At 46.4% G+C, this 19,953-nt stretch overlaps 1 protein-coding gene across 1 annotated transcript in view; it reads right to left on the reverse strand.

Annotated features, from left to right (window-relative positions):
* Nucleotides 1-14,078, reverse strand: part of LOC105700722 — a 22,887-nt gene extending 8,809 nt beyond the window's left edge. Inside the window, exons 1-2 of the mRNA XM_012426865.2 lie at nucleotides 11,687-14,078; nucleotides 617-724 (exon numbers count right to left, since the gene is read on the reverse strand). Of these exons, the coding sequence (XP_012282288.1) occupies nucleotides 617-724; nucleotides 11,687-11,876 (298 nt within the window). The 5' untranslated portion in view covers nucleotides 11,877-14,078. The remainder of the gene's footprint in view (nucleotides 1-616; nucleotides 725-11,686) is intronic.
* Between the last annotated feature and the right edge of the window lie 5,875 nt (nucleotides 14,079-19,953).

A 19,953-nucleotide genomic window follows, 5' to 3' on the forward strand; every position in this document is an offset into this window, starting at 1 on the left:
AACATCCCTGGGGAGGAATCCCGCCGGATTGAAGAGAAAGACACGATCGAACTGTCGTTTTCTAGATGGCAGGGCATTTTGGGGACGACGACGTCCCTGTAGAAAATCGATCAGGATTCAAGGGTGTAGGTGAAGTCCCGAGGGATAAAGTGGGTCGATAAGGAGAAGTAGGAATATGCAGATCTCGATATGGAGACGCGAGTGGAATAAGGCTCCACGGTGAAAGCCATGGCGCAACCATGTCCAACTTTGAGGACGAATTTCCTGAGACGAGGTTCGAGAAATGGCGATCTAAATATTAAATCATTCGGCGATCTATATCCCGAGAAATAAAAGGTCATTTAACCGAAGAAATATTTTTAGACTTGAATATTCTCAGTTTACTCCAGTCGAATGATTATCCTCTGAATTAATAAAATGTTTCTCCGGTTCAATGACGTCCATTAGTCAGTGTATAATAAATCCGGCGGCGATCTAAATGATAAATCCGACGGGGATCTGATTAATAAATCATTCGGCGAACTAAGTGATGCACATCAGTCGGCGAATCGACGGTGAAAAATCGGGGCGGTTTATTTTTTATTTTTTATTTTCTTTCGAGTCACGAAATACTTACGAACTGGCTCGAATCGGGAGACGTCGTGGCCGCATCTCTCTCGACCGTAAAGAAGAAGTTTGCACTGCCTCCAAGGACCGAAGTAGCCATTTTCCGCTCCTGGCCCAGCTGGAATGTGAACATCGACCTCCAATTAATATTATTCGGGACAATTAGTACAGAGGGAATGTAAAAAAAAATGATAAATTCCCACCGATGGCTCGCCTCGCTTCAACGGAAGCGGAATATTAATGCGAAGCCACGTAGGTAGACGACGTGCTCCAGTTCCTGTTTACAGCACGATATGAAGTAGTTTTTCATTGGCTATTCGAGTGCCGTACAATTTCACACGAGTAAACGTGTTAATATTTGAGAATATACTCGAGGTACTCGTGAGTGTTTGAGTAATTCGGGAATAAATCAGGAGTAACTCACGAGTAGCTTATTAAGGTACATAAGACCACCACCCTCACGTAACGAAGACCCTGAGAAAAGAAAAACTTCATCGGCCCAAGGAAATATTTTTTTTTTATACAAAGGATAATTATTTACACTCGAATAAACGGGAATAAATGACACGCAATGTTTCCTCGGAATTATGACAATTTATTCGATGTTCATTCGAGTGAAATGAATCACTCTTTGGATTGAGGAAAAATTTCCTCGGTTCGACGCATCTTCCTTTTCCCCTCGGTGTACAATTCTGTATGATTTTTAATAAAGAATATCTTTTATACTCTGTTTAAAAACACATAAGCAAAGGAAATATCCCCTTGCGATGTGCACCTGAGGAAGTACCTGTACGTAGTATGGGTACGTGCGGAGGTTGTATCTATGTGCATTGCCGGTAAGTTTTGCCATAATCGGATCGTAAACCCATTTAAGAGGCGATTAGATCGGAGTTAAGCGAGGCCTTTTGTCTGAGAGGCTTAATAAGCCGCAATCTTAAGCTCGGCTTAACATTTCCAACTCTTGAATCGCCCACCGATTCGTAAATTAACGGGGACGAGCTAAACGTGATAATAGAAATTAATTAGAAGGCAGATCGATTCGAGAAGTCTCGTTTTCCTCGACGAGAATCGGACTCTCTCACGGGGATCGATCTCGTGGCGATCGATCGGACGGATCGAATCTCGGATTTCTTTCTCTTTCTTCCCACCCTTGTCTCTGGTTCTCACGTCCTTCCTCGCGACATTCCCGACAAGAAAGTATGCGGTTTATGAAAATAATATTTTCACTCCTCACCCTCCCAGGAAAAAAAAGCCAATTCCACTCTGACGAGAGATTTCCCCCGTTTCCCCTAAAAGCGTCGGTCTCACTTTCCAATGATGCAGATTGATCTTAGCAGGTTTTCCAGGGAGGTTTCAAAATGGAGGCTTTCCCGTATCGAATTTCCATAACGCTCGTTCGTTCCTTTTTTATGCAAAATTCGATGTCCCGACGTGATGCAGTGCTAACAGGAAACCAAAATCGTCGACAGCTGGAATTTTTCTCATGCACGTCGGTGGAAATAAAATGTGAGATTAATAGTCCACCGCCGTAAATTAAAATTCTTATCATTTTCATCCCGAACGCCGGTAAAAATAAGATATGAAATTAATACCGTGCCCTCTCAATTTTAAACACTTATCATTTTTACCATCAACATCGACGTAATTGAAGTGTGCACTTAATAGCGCCACCGCAGATTCGTTTATAATAATTAACATTTGGATAATTAAAAGCACGGTATGGAACTATAAAGGCATGAAGATGAAAATCAAAATGGCGACGAATTAGTTCAGTTTTCAAAGGCGCGATGCCAGACTAAATCCTGCGACCAGGGGATAGTTTAGGTTAGCATTTTCCAAGGAACTTTTTCTTATTTTCACAGCCGGGAGGAATTTCTCCTAGCTCGGCTAGAAATAAAGAAGACAGACCTGCAGAGATAAAAGTGGGTGTAACGATGACGCGATCCGGTGGTGAGCGACCCAGATGCGCCCCATCCTCTTCGAGGTCATCGCATTAAATCATACGTCGCATTGTTCTCGTTTGCATAAGTTGGACGTGCCGGGTGTCTCCCACGACTTAAACGACTTCATTCCGTCCCCATTCCTGCCATCAAGGGAGAAAGAAACACTTCCCTCTGGCGGGAAATTCAAAAGAGGGCCATCTCCCGCCGTTATCGATAAGCGCGTCGATATGACGATGACTACGGTCACTCGGCTCGTAAAATCGGTCGTTAGCTGGCAGGTGTCGTAAAGTATATGAAAAGTAATACCTCGGCCGTCTAATAACGGCCACTGTTCCTCGTAAACCTAACCTGACCCAACGCCGCCATTTTGTTCCCCATAATGGCGAGCAAGATCGGACTCAGTTTTGATTTTTCGAATTATTATTACAAAATGAAGGCTACGATTGCACAATCAAGGGCGATAATTGCGTGTCACCGGTCGCGTCAAGTCGGAAAAGTGATCAGTCGATTCTAACGAGGGAGACTCTTGTAATTCAGGAAATTAATTCCCGATCAAAATGGCGGCGTGGTTCCAGTGCTTCAGGGTGCGTTTCATATTACCGGGCTGTGGGGAAAAGGATATTCCGGAGGTGCGAATCGCCTTCCATGGGAAAATTTCCGGGGAAAACTCGCGGAAAATGGCGAACAACTCGGGGACGGTCATGCGACATTGCGGTTTGCCGCATTGAGGTCTCGCAACGAGTAAGTGCACACTCGAGTGAGTGTCTCTTCGAGTCGGTGGGCACATCGGACGCGATTTCCAGGTTTTGCGGGGAAAATCGCCGCGGTTGAGAATTTCCCTCCCCGAGGATATTGCGATATTATATTGGCCTCTCCGTCGATATCGGGATTTCATACTATCGTGTCTGGCTGCATCGTCATTTTCGACGGTATCACAATTTCCTATTAAAAGTCTCATTATATCTCGATTTTCTATTAACCGTCCGATTATATCGCAATTTCCTCACGGTCAACTATTTCGCCACGTTCTAGTAACGAATTAGATTACCTGTATATGTTTTTATTACCGATTCCGTTTAAATCCCTATTTTCTATTAACGAGCCCCGATTATATTGGGATTTTCTCATGGTCGATCATTTTCTGATTGTCTACTAGAAAATTCAACTATTTTGCCACTTTTATTAGCGAGTCTGATTATATCGTGATTTTCTATTTACGAGTCGAACCATATCGCAATTTCCTACCGGCCAGTCTGACAATATCTTGATTTTTCTCCTGGCGAAGGAAATTCGACTATTTTGCCATTTTCTATTAGCCAGTCTGATTACATCGCGATTTCCTACTTACGAGTCCAACAATATCGCAATTTTCTACCGGCCAGTCCATGTCGCAATTTTCTACTAATGAATCCGCCTATATCGTTATTTTTCATTAACCAGTCTGACAATATAGTGATTTTCTCCTGGCCGCTTGCCTTGCGATTTTCCACTAGCGAATCCGACTATATCGTCATTTTCTACCGACCAGTCCATGTCGCAATTTTCTACTAATGAATCCGCCTATATCGTTATTTTTCATTAACCAGTCTGACAATATAGTGATTTTCTCCTGGCCGCTTGCCTTGCGATTTCCCACTAGCGAATCCGACTATACCGTCATTTTCTATCGGCGAGTCGACTATGTCGCCATTTCTTATTAGCGTGTCCGTCGATATCGCGACTTTCTATTGGCGGGATCCGGCGTGTCGAGCATAGACGAGAGGTTCCGCTCGCGAGTAAAGGGGACGCTTACGCGTGTCCATTCATAGTGGAGGAACCACGTGGCCATTGTGACGTAGCCGCCATTCCAGGGTAAGCGATGGGACCGATAATTGCGACGATGTGTGTCACCGGTGTAGCTCGCACTTTTTATCGCAATCGGCAGGAAATTGCAGAAATCGAGAATCAGTCATTCTTAACTACGACCTCGCTCGTACATTTTCAAAGTTTTTTTTTGTTTCAATTAAAAGAAAAAAACAAACCAACGAAATAAATCACTACACATTAGAATTTTATAATAAATGTATACTGATTCGCTATTAAGACATCAAATTTATGTACTTAAGTGTATGAATTATTATGTACTTAAAAGTGTATGAATTTTATGCATTTTGTTTTAACAGAGCAACCAAGAAAGAGCGTATCAAATTACATGATACAAAATATAGTTTGTGCTCTCAAAACGAAGATGCCATTCCTACTATAAGGATTTGATTTCCCTATCAAATTGTCCGAGGAAAATGGCGTCGGCATCGAAAATCCAACGGAGACAGTGATTGCGAGTTAATGCCCGGTAATGGAGGGCAAAGCCAGTAATTTCTGGAAACTAGGGATGCATCTCTAAGCGACAGACAGATCCCCTTTAGTCTTTACGATACGTAGCCGGTGTTAATGTTATTAACAACCAATGCTAAGCGGCAAAGATGGCGAAGTAATTACGGGAGTGAAGGTAATAGTTACGGCGATAAGCACTTTGACTTTAATATCGCTAAAGCTGAAGGAAGGACCTCCAATGGCGTAATAAGACGGCACTAGCTTCCTCGAGGATGTTTGCGTGAGGCTGAAGAAACGAAAGAAGAAAAAAAGAAAAGGAAAACGAGCGATTACCCCTTTCCCGGGAATTGCTCCAAAGAAAACCGCTCTCGTTATTCCCTAATTAGCGCCGCACACCTTGAGCTCGACATTGGCCTTTAAAGGAGAGAAAAGAGGGAAAAAGGGTCGCATAAGTTCTGGAAACTGGAATAAAAAGAGAGAGGGACAAATCAAGGTTATCATGAGAAATGGAATGAATCCCGAGGAAGAGGCGTTTCTTTAAGAAGAGTGAAAAGTTAAGAGGCTTCCAATGGGATGGAAAGTCTCCTTGGTGTTCTGGGAAAAAGATTCCATTTAACCAAAAAAATGTATCTTAGAATGGTAGCAAAGAAGTACTTGGTTAATTCAAAGACTAATTATTTCGCTAATTCTTTTTTCCCAGAGTAGAACCCAAAACATATATATATTTTTTTTAAATCAAATTTCACGAGCATCAAGTTCTTCCTTAGGGTCTCCGTGAATACATGCATCAGTTTCAAATGATTCGATGCATCCAGTTTGGAGAACAGTTTTATCAATATTTTTTACGCCTTATGTATATAGAACGACGCTTTCTATGTCACCTTGAAAGAAAAATTGAATTTCTTTCGATGAATTTTGTTTCTCTCGGGGTGTCGGGAAGGTTTAACGAGGAATTACGGGAATATTGGGTCGGAGTTGTGTTATTTTCTGGCAATTACCGCGAGTGCCTCCCTCGAAGAGGTCCGCGGAGATATCCAAGATGGCGGAAAGGGACGCAGGGGGCGAAGGAGGAACCACTTCCGGGGGCTTCTTCAGCCGGAACGCGCGAGGTCGCTCGAGCGTGTTCCCCGGCGAAGAAGAGGATCTCACGAGTGTTCCCTCCCGAGGGAAGGAAAGGAAAGGACGGATAAAATCTTCGGCCCTTCTTCTGCCCTCTGTTGACGACGCACTGCGCTCTCTTCGAGGCCTTGCGCAATCTCGACTTCACAATCGAAATCCCGTTTGCACACCTTCGACTTGGCATTCCTCGAGATAATGTCGAAGCGAGACTCGAGATAACGTCGAGCATGAGTAGCTCGACGAGTATTCAGATAATTTCGAGGTCGATTTGAGTAGCGTGACGAGTTTAGAAATAATTTCGAGGTCGATTTGAGTAGCTCGACGAGTTTAGAAAAAATTTCGAGGTCGATTTGAGCAGCTCGAGATTAGAAAAAATTTCGAGGTCGACTTGAGCAACTCGAGTTTAGAAAAAATTTCGAGGTCGATTTGAGTAGCTCGACGAGTTTAAAGATAATTTCGAGGTTGATTTGAGTAGCTTGACGAGTTTAGAACAAATTTCGAGGTCGATTTGAGCAGCTCGAGTTTAGAAAAAATTTCGAGGTCGATTTGAGTAGCTCGACGAGTTTAAAGATAATTTCGAGGTCGATTTGAGTAGCTTGATGAGTTTGGAAATAATTTCGAGGTCGGCTTGAGTAGCCCTACGAGTTTAGAAAAAATTTCGAGGTCGACTTGAGCAGCTCGAGTTTAGAAAAAATTTCGAGGTCGATTTGAACAGCCTGACGAGTTTATAAATAATTTCGAGGTCGACTTGAGTAGCACGACAAGTTTAGAGACAATTTAGAGGTCGATTTGAGTAGCTCGACAAGTTTTGAGATAATTTCGAATTTGAGTAGTGATTTCGGGTAACGCGATGAATTCCTGAGAAATGTCATTACTAATTGCCAAGATACTTTTCCTACGAGATCTACAACTCAGCGAGTTGTCCGGATATCCCGAAGAGAGGCTCCTGGTACATTCTCCTCCCGGTCGCTGTCGCTCTCGAAGAGGGGCGTTCCCCGATAATCGGCGACCCCTGGCTTCCGGGACTGGTCCCTTAAACCGAAAAGCCCACGGGGACGATTTCCCTCTCCGTTTCTTCGCGAAAGGTCGAGCCGATCGGGAGGGCATCGACATTGCCGACCAGCGACGACCGCGACGCGTCGTTCTGACGATTAACCACGATAATGGACGTCGAATCTATGCTAAATAGGGCCCATTATCAACACGACATCCTGCATCCGCGATCCCGACATCGTGCGAATCCCGTCGATCGCTCGAAGCTCGATAAAGCCCGATACGCGCAGAAAATAAATTCACGCTCTTAATAGCCAATTAAATTCGCAATGGCAAATGGAAACGCTTGAAAATGGGCCAGTGAATTTTTTACAAATTTTCCTCACGTATTTATAGGAATAAAAAAAAGGCGCTTAGAATTTTATTTACTAATGCAATATTTTTTTCGGCTATTTCCTAACTTGGAGGACATTTTCTTTTTACATTCGGCTCGATCGCAACGAATTCTGCGATTAGCGAAATTATTACCGCAATAAGAGCAGAACCTCCCCGACGGGAGCGTCCTTAGGTAAAAGTGCAATCGACTCGTTATGTCCGCGCAATTTCCCTATAATTTCTTCGAAACAAATCGAAATATACGGCGTGAAATTATCAAATCTTCCCTCCTTACATATTTCTACTTTCGGCGGCCACCCGAAATGAGCTAACAAGGATCTATCTTCCATTTCTCACAATTATTCTCTCCCGCGCACCTGCCCAAACCTTTCCGCTGTAACACCTACACCCGCGGATCATTAAGCCGTATTATACGGAAGAAACAAGGTCCCCACCTCCCGTGCACCGCTTTGTATCCATAAAAACTACCGGTGTGTTTCCTGGGCTCGTTAATCTTCGTTAGAAAGCGCGGCCCGGCCGAAGAACGACGCCGCGACTTCCACTCCGGCCGCCATCTTGTAGTCCCGCGCATCTCCTGATAAATTCGGGCATCTTCTCGATTATCCGAAATCGACGAGTGGAAATGATCGATGTACCGTTAATTCCCTGGCTCTTCGTAGACGGTAGACATCGATACGGCCGTTATTTCGAGGGCACAATCAAGATCCCACGAAAAAGGTTCCGCGACTTTCATCCAGCCGCCATCTTGGTATCCCGCGCGTCTTCTGATAAATCGGGCATCTTCTCGATTATCCGAAACCGACTAGTGGAAACGATCGATGCATCGTTAATTCTCCAGCTATTCGTCAACGGTGCACTCCGACATTACTATTATTTCGAGGGCATAATCGAGATTCCATGGAAAAGGTTCCGCGACTTTCATCCAGCCGCCATCTTGGTATCCTGCGCGTCTTCTGATAAATCGGGCATCTTCTCGATTATCCGAAACCGACGAGTGGAAATGATCGATGCATCGTTAATTCTCCAGCTATTCGTCAACGGTGCACTCCGACATAGCTATTATTTCGAGGGCATAATCGAGATTCGATGGAAAAGGTTCCGCGACTTTCATCCAGCCGCCATCTTGGTATCCCGCGCGTCTTCTGACAAATCGGGCCTCCTCCGGTTATCGAATATCGACGACTGGAAACGATCAATGTAGGATTCATTTTCCAGCACCTCGTCAATGGTAGACCTTGATGCGACCGTTATTTCGAGGGCGTAATCGAGATGCGGCGTTAAAGTCGACCCTCGCTATCGGAGGAAGAGAGCGAGCCGCATCTCTAGAGGCCGTTGCACTCCGCGGGGACTTCTGGTCCTGCCTAGCGGTACTTCCTCCGCTTCCACCTTGTCATCCTGGTACTTTTACTTCTTCTACGGTTCCCTCCACGTCCCCGGATGTCCCCGGGCGGAGGAAAAAGAAGTCAGCGCCGCTTTTCAAGGCCTGTCCCCTTGTTAACCTAATTTTCCTTTTTCCCGCGGCGCATCGGCCAAGCGGAGTGCCGTTAAGACGCCGTCGGTGAAAACGCGAGAAAGTACGCTCTCAAACGGGCGAGGGCATTTGAATTCGGGACGGTCGAATTCACCGAGTCGAAACGACTCGGTGGAATCGTTTGAGGTTATGTCCCGTTACGCGGGAGCGTAACAGTACCGCGATGGCACCTGAGGAGAACGGAAGGTCGACTTCTTACCGACATAGAGAGGGCATTCCGTGAGCATCGAGGATGGCCAGGGCGAAGCATATGGCGTGAGTCAGCTGCTGCTCGCTCGTTATCGAGATACGCGACACGTGCGCCGGCGTACGAACGCGTACGCAAGAGGTAGCGCGAGAAATGCGAGAGTAATGCTCGAGTAATAGAGTAATAATGGAGTAATGCTTGAGTAACGTTTCGTACGACTCGAGAAATCGAGTGATACTCGAGTAACGCTTCGTACGACTCGAGAAATCGAGTAATGGAGTAATAATCGAGTAATGATAATCGAGTAATGCTTGGGTAATAGAGTAATAATAGAATAATGCTCGAGTAACGTTTCGTACGACTCGAGAAATCGAGTGATACTCAAGTGACGCTTGAGAAATCGAGTAATACTAGAGTAATAGAGTAATAGAGTAATAGAGTAATAGAGTAATAATCGAGTAATGTTTGGGTAACTGATTAATAGTCGAGTAATGCTCGAGTAACGCTTCGTACGACTCGAGAAATCGCGAGTAATGGAGTAATAATCGAGTAATGGAGTAATAATCGAGTAATGGAGTAATAATCGAGTAATGCAGTAATAATCGAGTAATGCTTGGGTAATAGAGTAATAATAGAGTAATAGAGTAATAATAGAATAATGCTCGAGTAACGTTTCGTACGACTCGAGAAATCGAGTGATACTCGAGTAACGCGAGTAATACTTGAGTAATCGGGTAATACTCAAGTAATACTCAAGTAAAACTCTGGTAATACCGAATTCTTGCGGAAAATCCCATAAAATAGTATGTACCTCGGGGTCGATGTCCAATTAATTCAGCGTTCCGCTCACGGACGAGCGGGCGAGTGATACTCAAGTAATACTCGAATAGTATCGAAACTCGAATAGTATAGTAGTAGCGATCGAGTTTTACTCGAGTGATCCGAAATTCTCGGAGGAAATTCCGTAAAGTTCTATCGAGCCTCCCCACTGTCGCCGCCCAATAAATCAAGACGCGTTCCGCTGATGGATAAGCCCTCGCTCGGAGGGCGACGTTTCCAAATTACAGTCATCTCCTTCCGCGGATATCGGCACTCTTGCCGCGGCCCTGGGAAATGGCAGTCCTCGAGGTGCGATTACGAAGACACGAGGCGAGACGAGACGAGACGAGTGCCAGAGGGAGAGATTTATCGTAACACTCGCGGTCCATTTCGAGGGAACAAACGCGGCGTTGTCAAAGAGAAGCGAGCCGGAATTACCCCCACGAGAGTCCTGCCCAAAAAATTCTGGCTACTCGAAATCCATACATTACATAACCTGCATTTAAGCTCTTACGAAAGTGGCCTATAAGAGGTCAATCGTCCGTGAAACTTTTTTTCCGAGCTGTTCGTACCGAATCGTATCAACCTATACAATGTGAATATGGAAGCTATAAGGAAGGTCTCGATTCTCATGAGATTTAAATTATAAAAAAATGTGAGTACGTATATATATATTTGTTTAATCTCGTGACCAAATGTGCAGTTCCATGAGTTTCAGGACCTTCCTTATAGCCCCCATGTTCACGTCGTGAGGTTTAAAGCAATTCGGTACACCCAGTTTGGGGAAAAATTTCATAAAAGAGATCCCTTTGACCCGACTTCCACGTCGCCTTAAATTTCCCGGAAGAATGTGCACGCTGCATCGGAGCTGACCTTCCGGGGGTGCCTTTGAAGTCGCGGCGTTTTCCGGGCGATACAATTAAGGGGGTCTTCGCTTGCGAGGCCAATCGGAGCGAAATCCCAGCCTGGAACGAAGGTCTCCCTTGCCACGGCGAATTAAACCTCATCGGGCGACTCCGTTGTGGCAGACGCGAACGGGCTGGACGGGGGGGCGGGAGATGCGTTTCCTGCATTTCACGGTAGAGCGAGAACGCGGAACAGAGGAACGACGGGAACGGAACGCAGGGTACGGCCACGGTGGAATTAATTAGACGGCTACGCACACGCAGGAAATCGCCCCCGCGAATTGGGTCAGAAACGAGGGCCGAATCGAAGGTTGCGAGTCGATCGAGATAGCTTGGCCCTATCCCCAAACTCGTATTGAAAAGAAAATCCCGAAACATCGAGCCTAAAAAAGGAAATTTCCGTTCCATGTAACATAACACCCCATGATCATGACCCTTACCGGCAGGAATGTGATAGTCTAAACGTTGCCCCCTCCCAAGTCTATGCGGTGATAAGGGAAACCCGAAATTCTCAAATTTCAAAGGAAATCCCGTGACCATGAAGCCACCGTCGGGACAAAATTCTGAGACCCTCAGACGTAAGAAATAATTCCGTGATCACGAAGTCAACATTCCGGCCACGAAGACCTAACTCTCCCTCCGAAACTCAAGGCGACGTGAAAGTGTTGTTTTAAAAATGAAATCTCACGAGTCTCGGGAAGTTCCTTAGGGCCTCCATAATCACGTGTCGAAGTGTCGAATAATTCGGCGCACCCAGTTTTGAGAAGTGTTACATTTCGACGATCTGCCATGTACAGACTGGCCCTTTAGTCCCACCTTAAAAAGTAGTTCCTTCCCCGGAATAGAAAATAAAATTCAGTACTCTCAAACTCACCGTCAGGATTGCGATAGTACCCCCAGGATGGGGTGGCAGTAGCAGCAGCCTGGAGGACGAGAGCGACGACGCCGAGGGCGAGGGCCCCAGCGGCTCCACGCGCTGCAAGGGCGCGCCTCTCGGACCTCCGAGCGTCGGCGGGCGTCTCGACGACGGCGCGCACACCTTGACGAGAGCTCGAATCGGCCATTCTTCATGCCGTGGCACGGCAAGTCGTCACTCGCTAGCCGAGGCAGCGTAGAGGCCCCAGGGAGGGCCCTCCTGCCTGGTATCCAGGACAATTCCAGGACCTCACCCGGGGCGCCTCATGACTCTTCCTGCCAGTCCCCGGTACCCTCTGCAGGTGCATCGGGGGCACCTGAGCCTGCAGGTACTCGTGGTCGCAGGTATCAAGTCGCTCGCCAGCAATGGGCCTCTACGTCGAGGTCTCGACACATGCCAGCGAGTACTCGACACCCGAGGATATCGATCGTCTATCCGACTTTCCCTCGTTATCGTGGAAAGCGAGTCGACCTTGACGAATCGATCGCTTTCCTCGAGTCGCTTATCCTAGTTGCTCTTATCCAGTCGAGATTCCCCGCGTCGATTTTTAAGTCGATCGGGTAACCTCCGCCAGGTCAAGATTACTTCTAATAGATGTGGCGTTGGAGGACATCCCTCGTTGGGTGTGTGCAGAAATTTCCTTCCTGGGTGTATCCAGAAATTCCCTCGCTGGATGTATCCAGAAATTCCCTCGCTGGATGTATCCAGAAATTCCCTCGTAGTTTACACCGCAGCGATGCTTACCGGTGTCGCTCCAACATTCCGGAAAGATCCCTCGCCGACTTCACCAGGAACCTGCGCTCCCTCTAGGCTGGGCTCACTCGCGCACTGCGCCGACGTCTTCGACGAGACCGGCGACCCTGGTGTACTTTTCCTCCCAGCGCATCGCCGTCCGCGTCATGGGTGTTTACGACATCGAGAAAGTCAATGCCGCGTCGACACCCGGGCATCGGCAGGGTCCTTTTCAGTCAGCATTCCTCTTGTTACCGTCCATTCCTCCGGAGCTTCCTCTCCACCCGAACGAAGAAAATCGGCGCGTAGAGGTTAGGTCGGTCCCCTTGTTCGTCGGAAGGCACGGTCATGGGGATTTGCGTCACGCGGACTCATCGGTGTCGCAAATCACCCAAGACTTACCATGGAGTTCCCTCGTTGAGCGTCCTTCGAGGACGTCGGCTTGGCATTCCGGACGCGCCGGTAGTCGTCGAAAAATCGTATTCGGCACCGTCGAAAAGACGAACCCGGCGAGCATAGGCGGCGGTTCCGTACAGAGAGGCCGGTAGTAAATTCCAAGCGTCGCGACGGTGGTCCCACGCGGTCCGGCCTCCCCCTACGTCCGCGGCCGACTTCGCGTTCCTCGTCCTTTCACCTCCGCTCCCCGCCCTCGTATTCCAGCCCGAGTTCGTGCGCCTCCCCGCGGAGGACTCGGAACCGGTTCTCGCGACGCGATTTCACGCCGAGCCACCGCTAAAAATAAACGCGCGGCTCCTCTTCCCCGAGGTTTTCGGCGCGCGTTTTCGCGACAACGGTTTCCGGGAGCGGCGGCCGGCGTCGCGGTCGAGAAGAATCTCGAAAATCCGCGAGTTTTTGTATTTCGTCTAAACACTCAATGAGTGGGGTTTGTAGGTTAAGATTATTCTGGTATGTGCAGCGGAGTGGGGGCCTTGCGGCGGCACGCGGTCGAGAAGGATCTCGAAAATCCGCGAGTTTTTGTATTTCGTCTAAACACTCAGTGAGTGGGGTTTGTAGGTTAAGATTCTTCTGGTATGTGCAGCGGTGCGGGGGCTTCCTTGCGGCGGCACGCGGTCAGGCGACGCAGGTTAGGTTGCCGGGTCGATAAGCCAGGGGGATCCAATCGAAGCGCTTGTAGGTTAGGTTCGCCGCGGCGGCCGCTACTAGGCGACCGCCTCGCTATCGATCGGCACTCCTCGCGGCGCACGGTCGCCAGTCTCTCTCTCTCGGTCCGCTTCCTCGTTCCTCGATCTCGGGTTTCGCGCTCCTCCGCGTTCCTCGGCTCCCTCCGGTTCTCCTTCTTCGTCCGCTCTTCGCCGCCGGCTGCCTCCTTTCTCTTTTCACCGCGGGACTCCCGCGCCTCCCCTCCCGCGCTTCCGCCCTTGGCCGGCCAATCAGCGCGGCGCTCGCGCGCCGACCGGCCGCGCCATTGGCCGAGGGTCGCCCGCACTTTTCCAACGACCTTGGCGAGTCGCTTGCGGAACTCCGACCGGACGGCTTCGCGATTTTCGACTCTGACCGACCGACGTACGTCGCGATACGCGGCTCCGTGTTTGTACCTGCGTACTGGGACTCGCGAGCGAAGACGCGCAGCGCGGCGCGAGCATGCGCACTCCCCGGCACTGCGGGACCGACTGAGCGCCGCAAACGCGCCGAGCCGAGCCCGAGCCGGGGCCATCCGAGTCTACCCGAACGCGGCCCGAACCGAACGCCGCGCTCGGCGCTCGATTTACCTCGCGAACCTCCCGCCGCTTACTGAATTAACGCCGACGAAGCCGGGAATATTTTGCCCAACCGAGAATCCTACGCCTTTACCGAGACGGGGAAAATCTACTTGTCCAGAGTCTGGTCGTTGCCCTTTCCGCAGCGAATTCGAGGCTCTGACTCGCGGGACGGCGCGACAAAAGGTTTAAGGCGATATGAAAGGGTCATCCTATACATATCGAAATGTACAAAATATATATACATTTTTTCTAGACTAGGTGCCCCCAATCATTTTAAACTTTATCGCGAGATTATGAAGGTCCTCATCAAGATCTTGAGAGAAATTCATTTAACCAAAGAAATATTTAATTGAATAGTACCAAAAAAAAAATACTTTGTTAATTCAAAGAATAATTATTTGACTCAAATAAATTGGCGTAATTCCACATAAATGTTGCATCCAATTTATTCGAGTTTATTTGAGCCAAGTAATTTATTCATCTAATTGATAAAATATTTCTTTTGTTCAATGGTATTTCTTTTCTCTGTGTATCCGAACAAGGTAAGGAGTTAATTGTTTCATTCTTCGTTTTCGTTGGGATTTTCCTCGTCATAGTCGTTCCATTAATTATCTAATTCTGCGAGCTAAAACATGAGGCAAACGTTCGTCGTGGAAAACTCGCGGCGGCCATGACGCTGACGTCACGCGCATAAAAGCGCGATTTCAAGGTTAGGTTTCCCGTCGTAAGTCGACTTACGTAACTTATCGCGAAGATCTTGCGCCGAGGAGACAAGCTGCACTTTATTTTCTTTTCTCTCAGATCGGCCATTAATCGATTGACGTGCATTCAACGGCCTCGAAAATTCAAAGAACATTCGTCACCATGTTTATTTGGAACCTCCAAAATGGCGGCGGAGGGACGAGGACTGTTGCCCGAAGCTGTTTCCCTTATGCTAGTTATATTTCCCGACTGGGAGCGAAATTTGCATTTATTCGGAGAAATAGGAAACACAATTACAAACTCGAACGGCTCGAGGGGTGTCGGCCATACTTCAGGCCGTAAAAGTGACGCTCGTGTCTAGGTTCACGTCGTTCTGACTTATTCCCGGGGAAATAACGCGCTTGGCATTTCTCACGCCTCGAAACCCAGGAGGGAAATTAGTAGTGAAATTCGCCCGCTTATATGCAAATACCCTAGCGGCGCAGAACGATTTATAAATACTTTTCTTCCAATCTTTGCTAATTACCTCAAGCCCATTACACGACTATTACACGACAGACCTATTAACACGTAGATTTGATTTAAAGTTATACAATATATTTGTGGAAAATCTCAATGACATATTTAGTTCTAATCATCTAGAAACGTATACCAAAATTATACATTTTAATTTAGCAAAGATATAATGAAGATACATGTGTTGCTTTACGGTTATTATCGAACAATTCGTTTGGTAAAATGTAGGATACATGTTAAATATATATGGAAAATATAATAGAAATATTTTGCACTACTAGTGTTCAATGAATTTTTTTTTGCAGTGCACTTCTTGAAGAAGGATGATCGCAATCGACCTTGTCTTGGAAAAATGGCAAGACAGGTTGCAACTGTCACAGTTACTTCATAGATGATGAAAAGAATATATAAAAAAATATCCGTGACCGCATTACAAAATGGCCGCCATCCTCTCTGCGGTCGGAAGCACTCGATTGTCGATAGTCGCGATGCTTTTACCGTTAAACTGGACAGAAAATCTGAACTGTCGGCTCTGACACCTGCAACTGATATCCTAGATGCAAGTGGCAACGAAAATAGTACATTCCCGATGCAACGGGAACCAGAAACCAAAAAGGTACGAGGATTTTGGCAGCGTAACAGTCTAGACGCGTCCCGCCGCCATTTTGTGATTTTCTGAGTCTGCGAAATATAGAACCGACAAGTAGTACTCCATAAGGAATCACTTAACGTTTTGTTAATAAATACGTCATACTTACATGGAAAGGAGCAGTAGTGACGTAAAAAGATGCTAGCGAGGGTGTCAAAATTTGTAAATAAAAAAATTCAAGCCAAACCGTGCGAGTGACTTATGTACTTGGCTTTGTATTAATGATACATTAATATGATTTCGACGCTTTTGATTATCGGAAAACCTCACCGATCATTTCTTTCGCAGGTTTTAGTGAATAGCGAGACCTTTCTCGGCAATTTGTCGCACCTGAAAATGTAGTTCGAGAAGTTAGACGGGAAGTTCCGGTTTGCAGGACTGCAACAATGGCGGGGACGCTTTGACACGGTCACGTAACATTTGTTGTTTGACTCGATAAGCCTCGAGCCGCGGGAAACGAGTTAGCTGCCTTGTTACAGGTTTACCATTATCGACTATCGAACGTTGACCCGAGATAAAGCACTGTACCGATTTCGCCCGATTACGGGACGCGTGGGTGCAGCATTGTTCTGCACTTTATAGCGGCATTTTCTTACAAGTGAACCTTATTCGCCCCATTGTTGTCACCGAGACTTGGCACTGATTTATAAAGGCATACAGAAGCCTTCGATCAGCAGCAAACAAGTGCCGGGTTTAACTTAAGTACTAACTGAAATGGATCTAAAAACAAATATGACGCTTTGCCAAATCACATGTGTCCGTAAATTCAAATTTCGCGCCTCTTCTCAAGAGGCTGAGGACCACTCCCGCTTAACCACCTTAATTTCTCGTTACGGTAGACATTCATTAGTTCGGTAATTGAGAAGTACTTATACAGGGTAATAACTCCTATTAAGGATGTAAAAGGCACTAGAAAATTCGCCAAAAGTGGAGGAAACAAAAAGACTGGAGTAATAATCGATTAGACGCCACGGTAGCGTCCCAGGAAAAATAGTAAAATTACGTCGGAACGAGACTAATTATCTAAAGTATCCGTCCTGTTACAATGTCAAATAGAAATTGGAGAACGCGGGAGTCCATCGATCCCGAAGCGACAATTAACAGAGGAAATTCGACGACACTCGTCGACCTCGACGCCTGTGTAAACGGTTAACACGCGATTAAGCAACGGCCTTAACGACTCGGCAAACGATACGACGTTGCATCACGTATCACTCCTTTCTTTTCCGCATTGAACGATGATCTCTTCTGTGAAAACCGCCTGAGAAAATAACAAGGCCTCCATCCTGTTAACAAACGAGACCCCCTTTACTCCTCTACTCCGTGACATCACCTTTAATCCCCTTTCGCCGGAATAACGAAGCACGATACCTCGCTTACCGTCATTACTCAGCCGCGATTTTTCCTCATTTCCTCGACGAAAAAAAATCAAAGTAACGCAACGAAGAGTTCGCAGCGACCCCTTCTCCTGTTTAAAAAAAGGAAGAGTTAGTAAAGCACAAAAGACGGGGAAAAAAAATTAACATAACCTCGTTTTTCTGCCGAAGAACTGCAGCGCTAGCCTCACGGCGTTGCCCAATAAACCTGATTTGCACATCCGGACGCCATTCGATTTCCTGTCCGCGATACCGAGAAACATGGCGCGCATACCCATCGCGTTATTCATCGCCCCTCTTCGGTCTTCGCTTCAACGGTTGCATTTAAAATCATCCCGAATTCGCGAGCCATGCGATTCTTTTCCCCGACATCCACCTCGGGCGAGAGAATTCGACGGTAGCGCCACGGCGGTCGTCGCAAACATTTGCCGAGCAAACGAAGGATTGCGCAACCATGCACGGGAGTGTCGGCACCCGTGTGAACACGTGTACATTTACGCGCACGCGTAAATGCACACACGCCCATGTGTACATACATTTACGCAGATGCTACTGGCTACGGAGCCTCGATGGTTTATGCCGCGTCGCAAATCTTCCTTCCTCGGCCGACGTAACTCAAGTCGTAACCTAACCTAGAAAAAGTTTTTTACTCATTTTATGGCGCCGTTAAAAAACCGCCGCAGGAAAACTGCCCAGAATACCTTATAAGTATTCTTTTCCAACTTAATCGTTACTACCAAGGGTAAATCCTTTTCGGGTTTGATGATTTTTATTCTCGGTTTTTCACCTTCTTTTTTACAAATAGTTCGAGGAAGTTGCGGGTGGTTTACCCCACGTCCTTAAATTTGGAGTTACGCCGACTTGCGTTGCAGGTGCACCAGCGATGCAATCGCATGCATTACCGTAACGCCCCCTTTACGTGCACGCGTCGCAACTCGAGCTGTCGCTGCTTTCTATTCCTCCAAGTCTTGCGTCTCTTTTTTTTTCTTCCAGAAGGAACGTACACTGTTAAAAAAAATATTACAAATTTATAACATATTTTCAAAGAAATTGTATAACATAGAATATAAATTTAGTACATATGTGTAATAAATTCATAATATATGTTATAAATTTCTGTTGATCGGTACTTGATATTAAACGTTTTTTTTGGAAACAAATAAATGTCCATGATGCTGCCGGAGTTTTCTATTGATCGTAAGAATTTTTCTTAAATATCATTTAAATATTTTTCGGACTCAAGAATGTCGCTACAATGCTTTTCAGAAACTCATCTAAAAAAATTTGCAAACCATGCGTACCAAATGACTTTCGAATATCGAATCTATAATTTTTCTCGAGGTGTTATAAAATTGTCAATTTACTTAGAATTTTATAATAAATGTATACTGATTAGATATTAAGACGTCAAATTTATAATTTTACTGCAACCTCATGTACTAAAAGTGTATGAATTTTATGAATTGTTTTAACAGTGTATTTTCTAGAAACCAGTGCGACGAAAATCCTCCGAAAAATTTGGTGGCGATTTCCTCAAGCGGGAAGTCTTCGATTCGGTCCGTTCGGCGGGCGTTGAAGTCTCCATTAAGCGACGCCAGCGCCCTCGCGCGAGGTCGCGAACGACGCGTCGGGGCGTCGCCATTAACAGAGAATGTTAATGGGGTTTGAAAAATAGACCGAGGTTGAGTCACGTCGCCGTACGCTGCGTTAGGTGTAGTTAACCCAGGCCTTGGTGGACTTTCAGCGAATCAAAATAATTGATTCAACGAATCGCGGCTTTAATGGCGGCCTTAATTTTTCCTGGGTCACGTGACGAGCCGTTACGGCTCGCGGGTCTCCAGGAATCCCAGAAAGGAGCGCGTTTCGTTTAAACGGCCAAGTATTACAAACTCCCAGTTATTCCCGAATTGAAAATGAACATTCATTTCCAAATTTAATCCAAATAAAGATTTCATATCGACTTTATGTCGCAATTTTACGCCTTGCTCATAATAATGCACAGTAACGCTTAATTTTTAATAAGCCCATTAAATAAATTAAATGACAATATGAGTTTAATGTACTATTTATACAATTATACCCACATAATCGGAGTATTGAATATAATAATGGATAAAGCGAATTATTCGCTGAGTGAAAACTCGAAAGTCGATCGTCTTGGCCCGAACGAGATCGCGAACCGGTCGCGGACTCTCTCTCTGCGCGTCTTCTCTTTGTCGGATATCTCGAGAAGGTCGCCGAGGTCGTGGTCGGGCCAAGAGAAGGTGAACCCTACCCGACTCGGGTGTTGCACAACGTTGCCTACAACTCGTGGTCCCCGTGCCCTTCCCCGGAGTCATCGAACTCCTTGGCCGAGTACCGTTCCGCCGCCATCTTTGATCTGCACCGAATCGAACGATCGCGCTTAATATTATTAACGACGTTTACTCCTGATTTTCAGATAGGATGTTCCACCTTGAGAAGATTAAGAAAAAAATAACAGAGAAAAGGAAGACAAGAAGAGAGAATGGAAATTCACTGTGCTGTCGA

Source organism: Orussus abietinus, unplaced genomic scaffold (genome assembly GCF_000612105.2).
Source record: "Orussus abietinus isolate OABI.00-Male unplaced genomic scaffold, Oabi_2.0 scaffold29, whole genome shotgun sequence".
NCBI classification, from domain to species: domain Eukaryota; kingdom Metazoa; phylum Arthropoda; class Insecta; order Hymenoptera; family Orussidae; genus Orussus; species Orussus abietinus.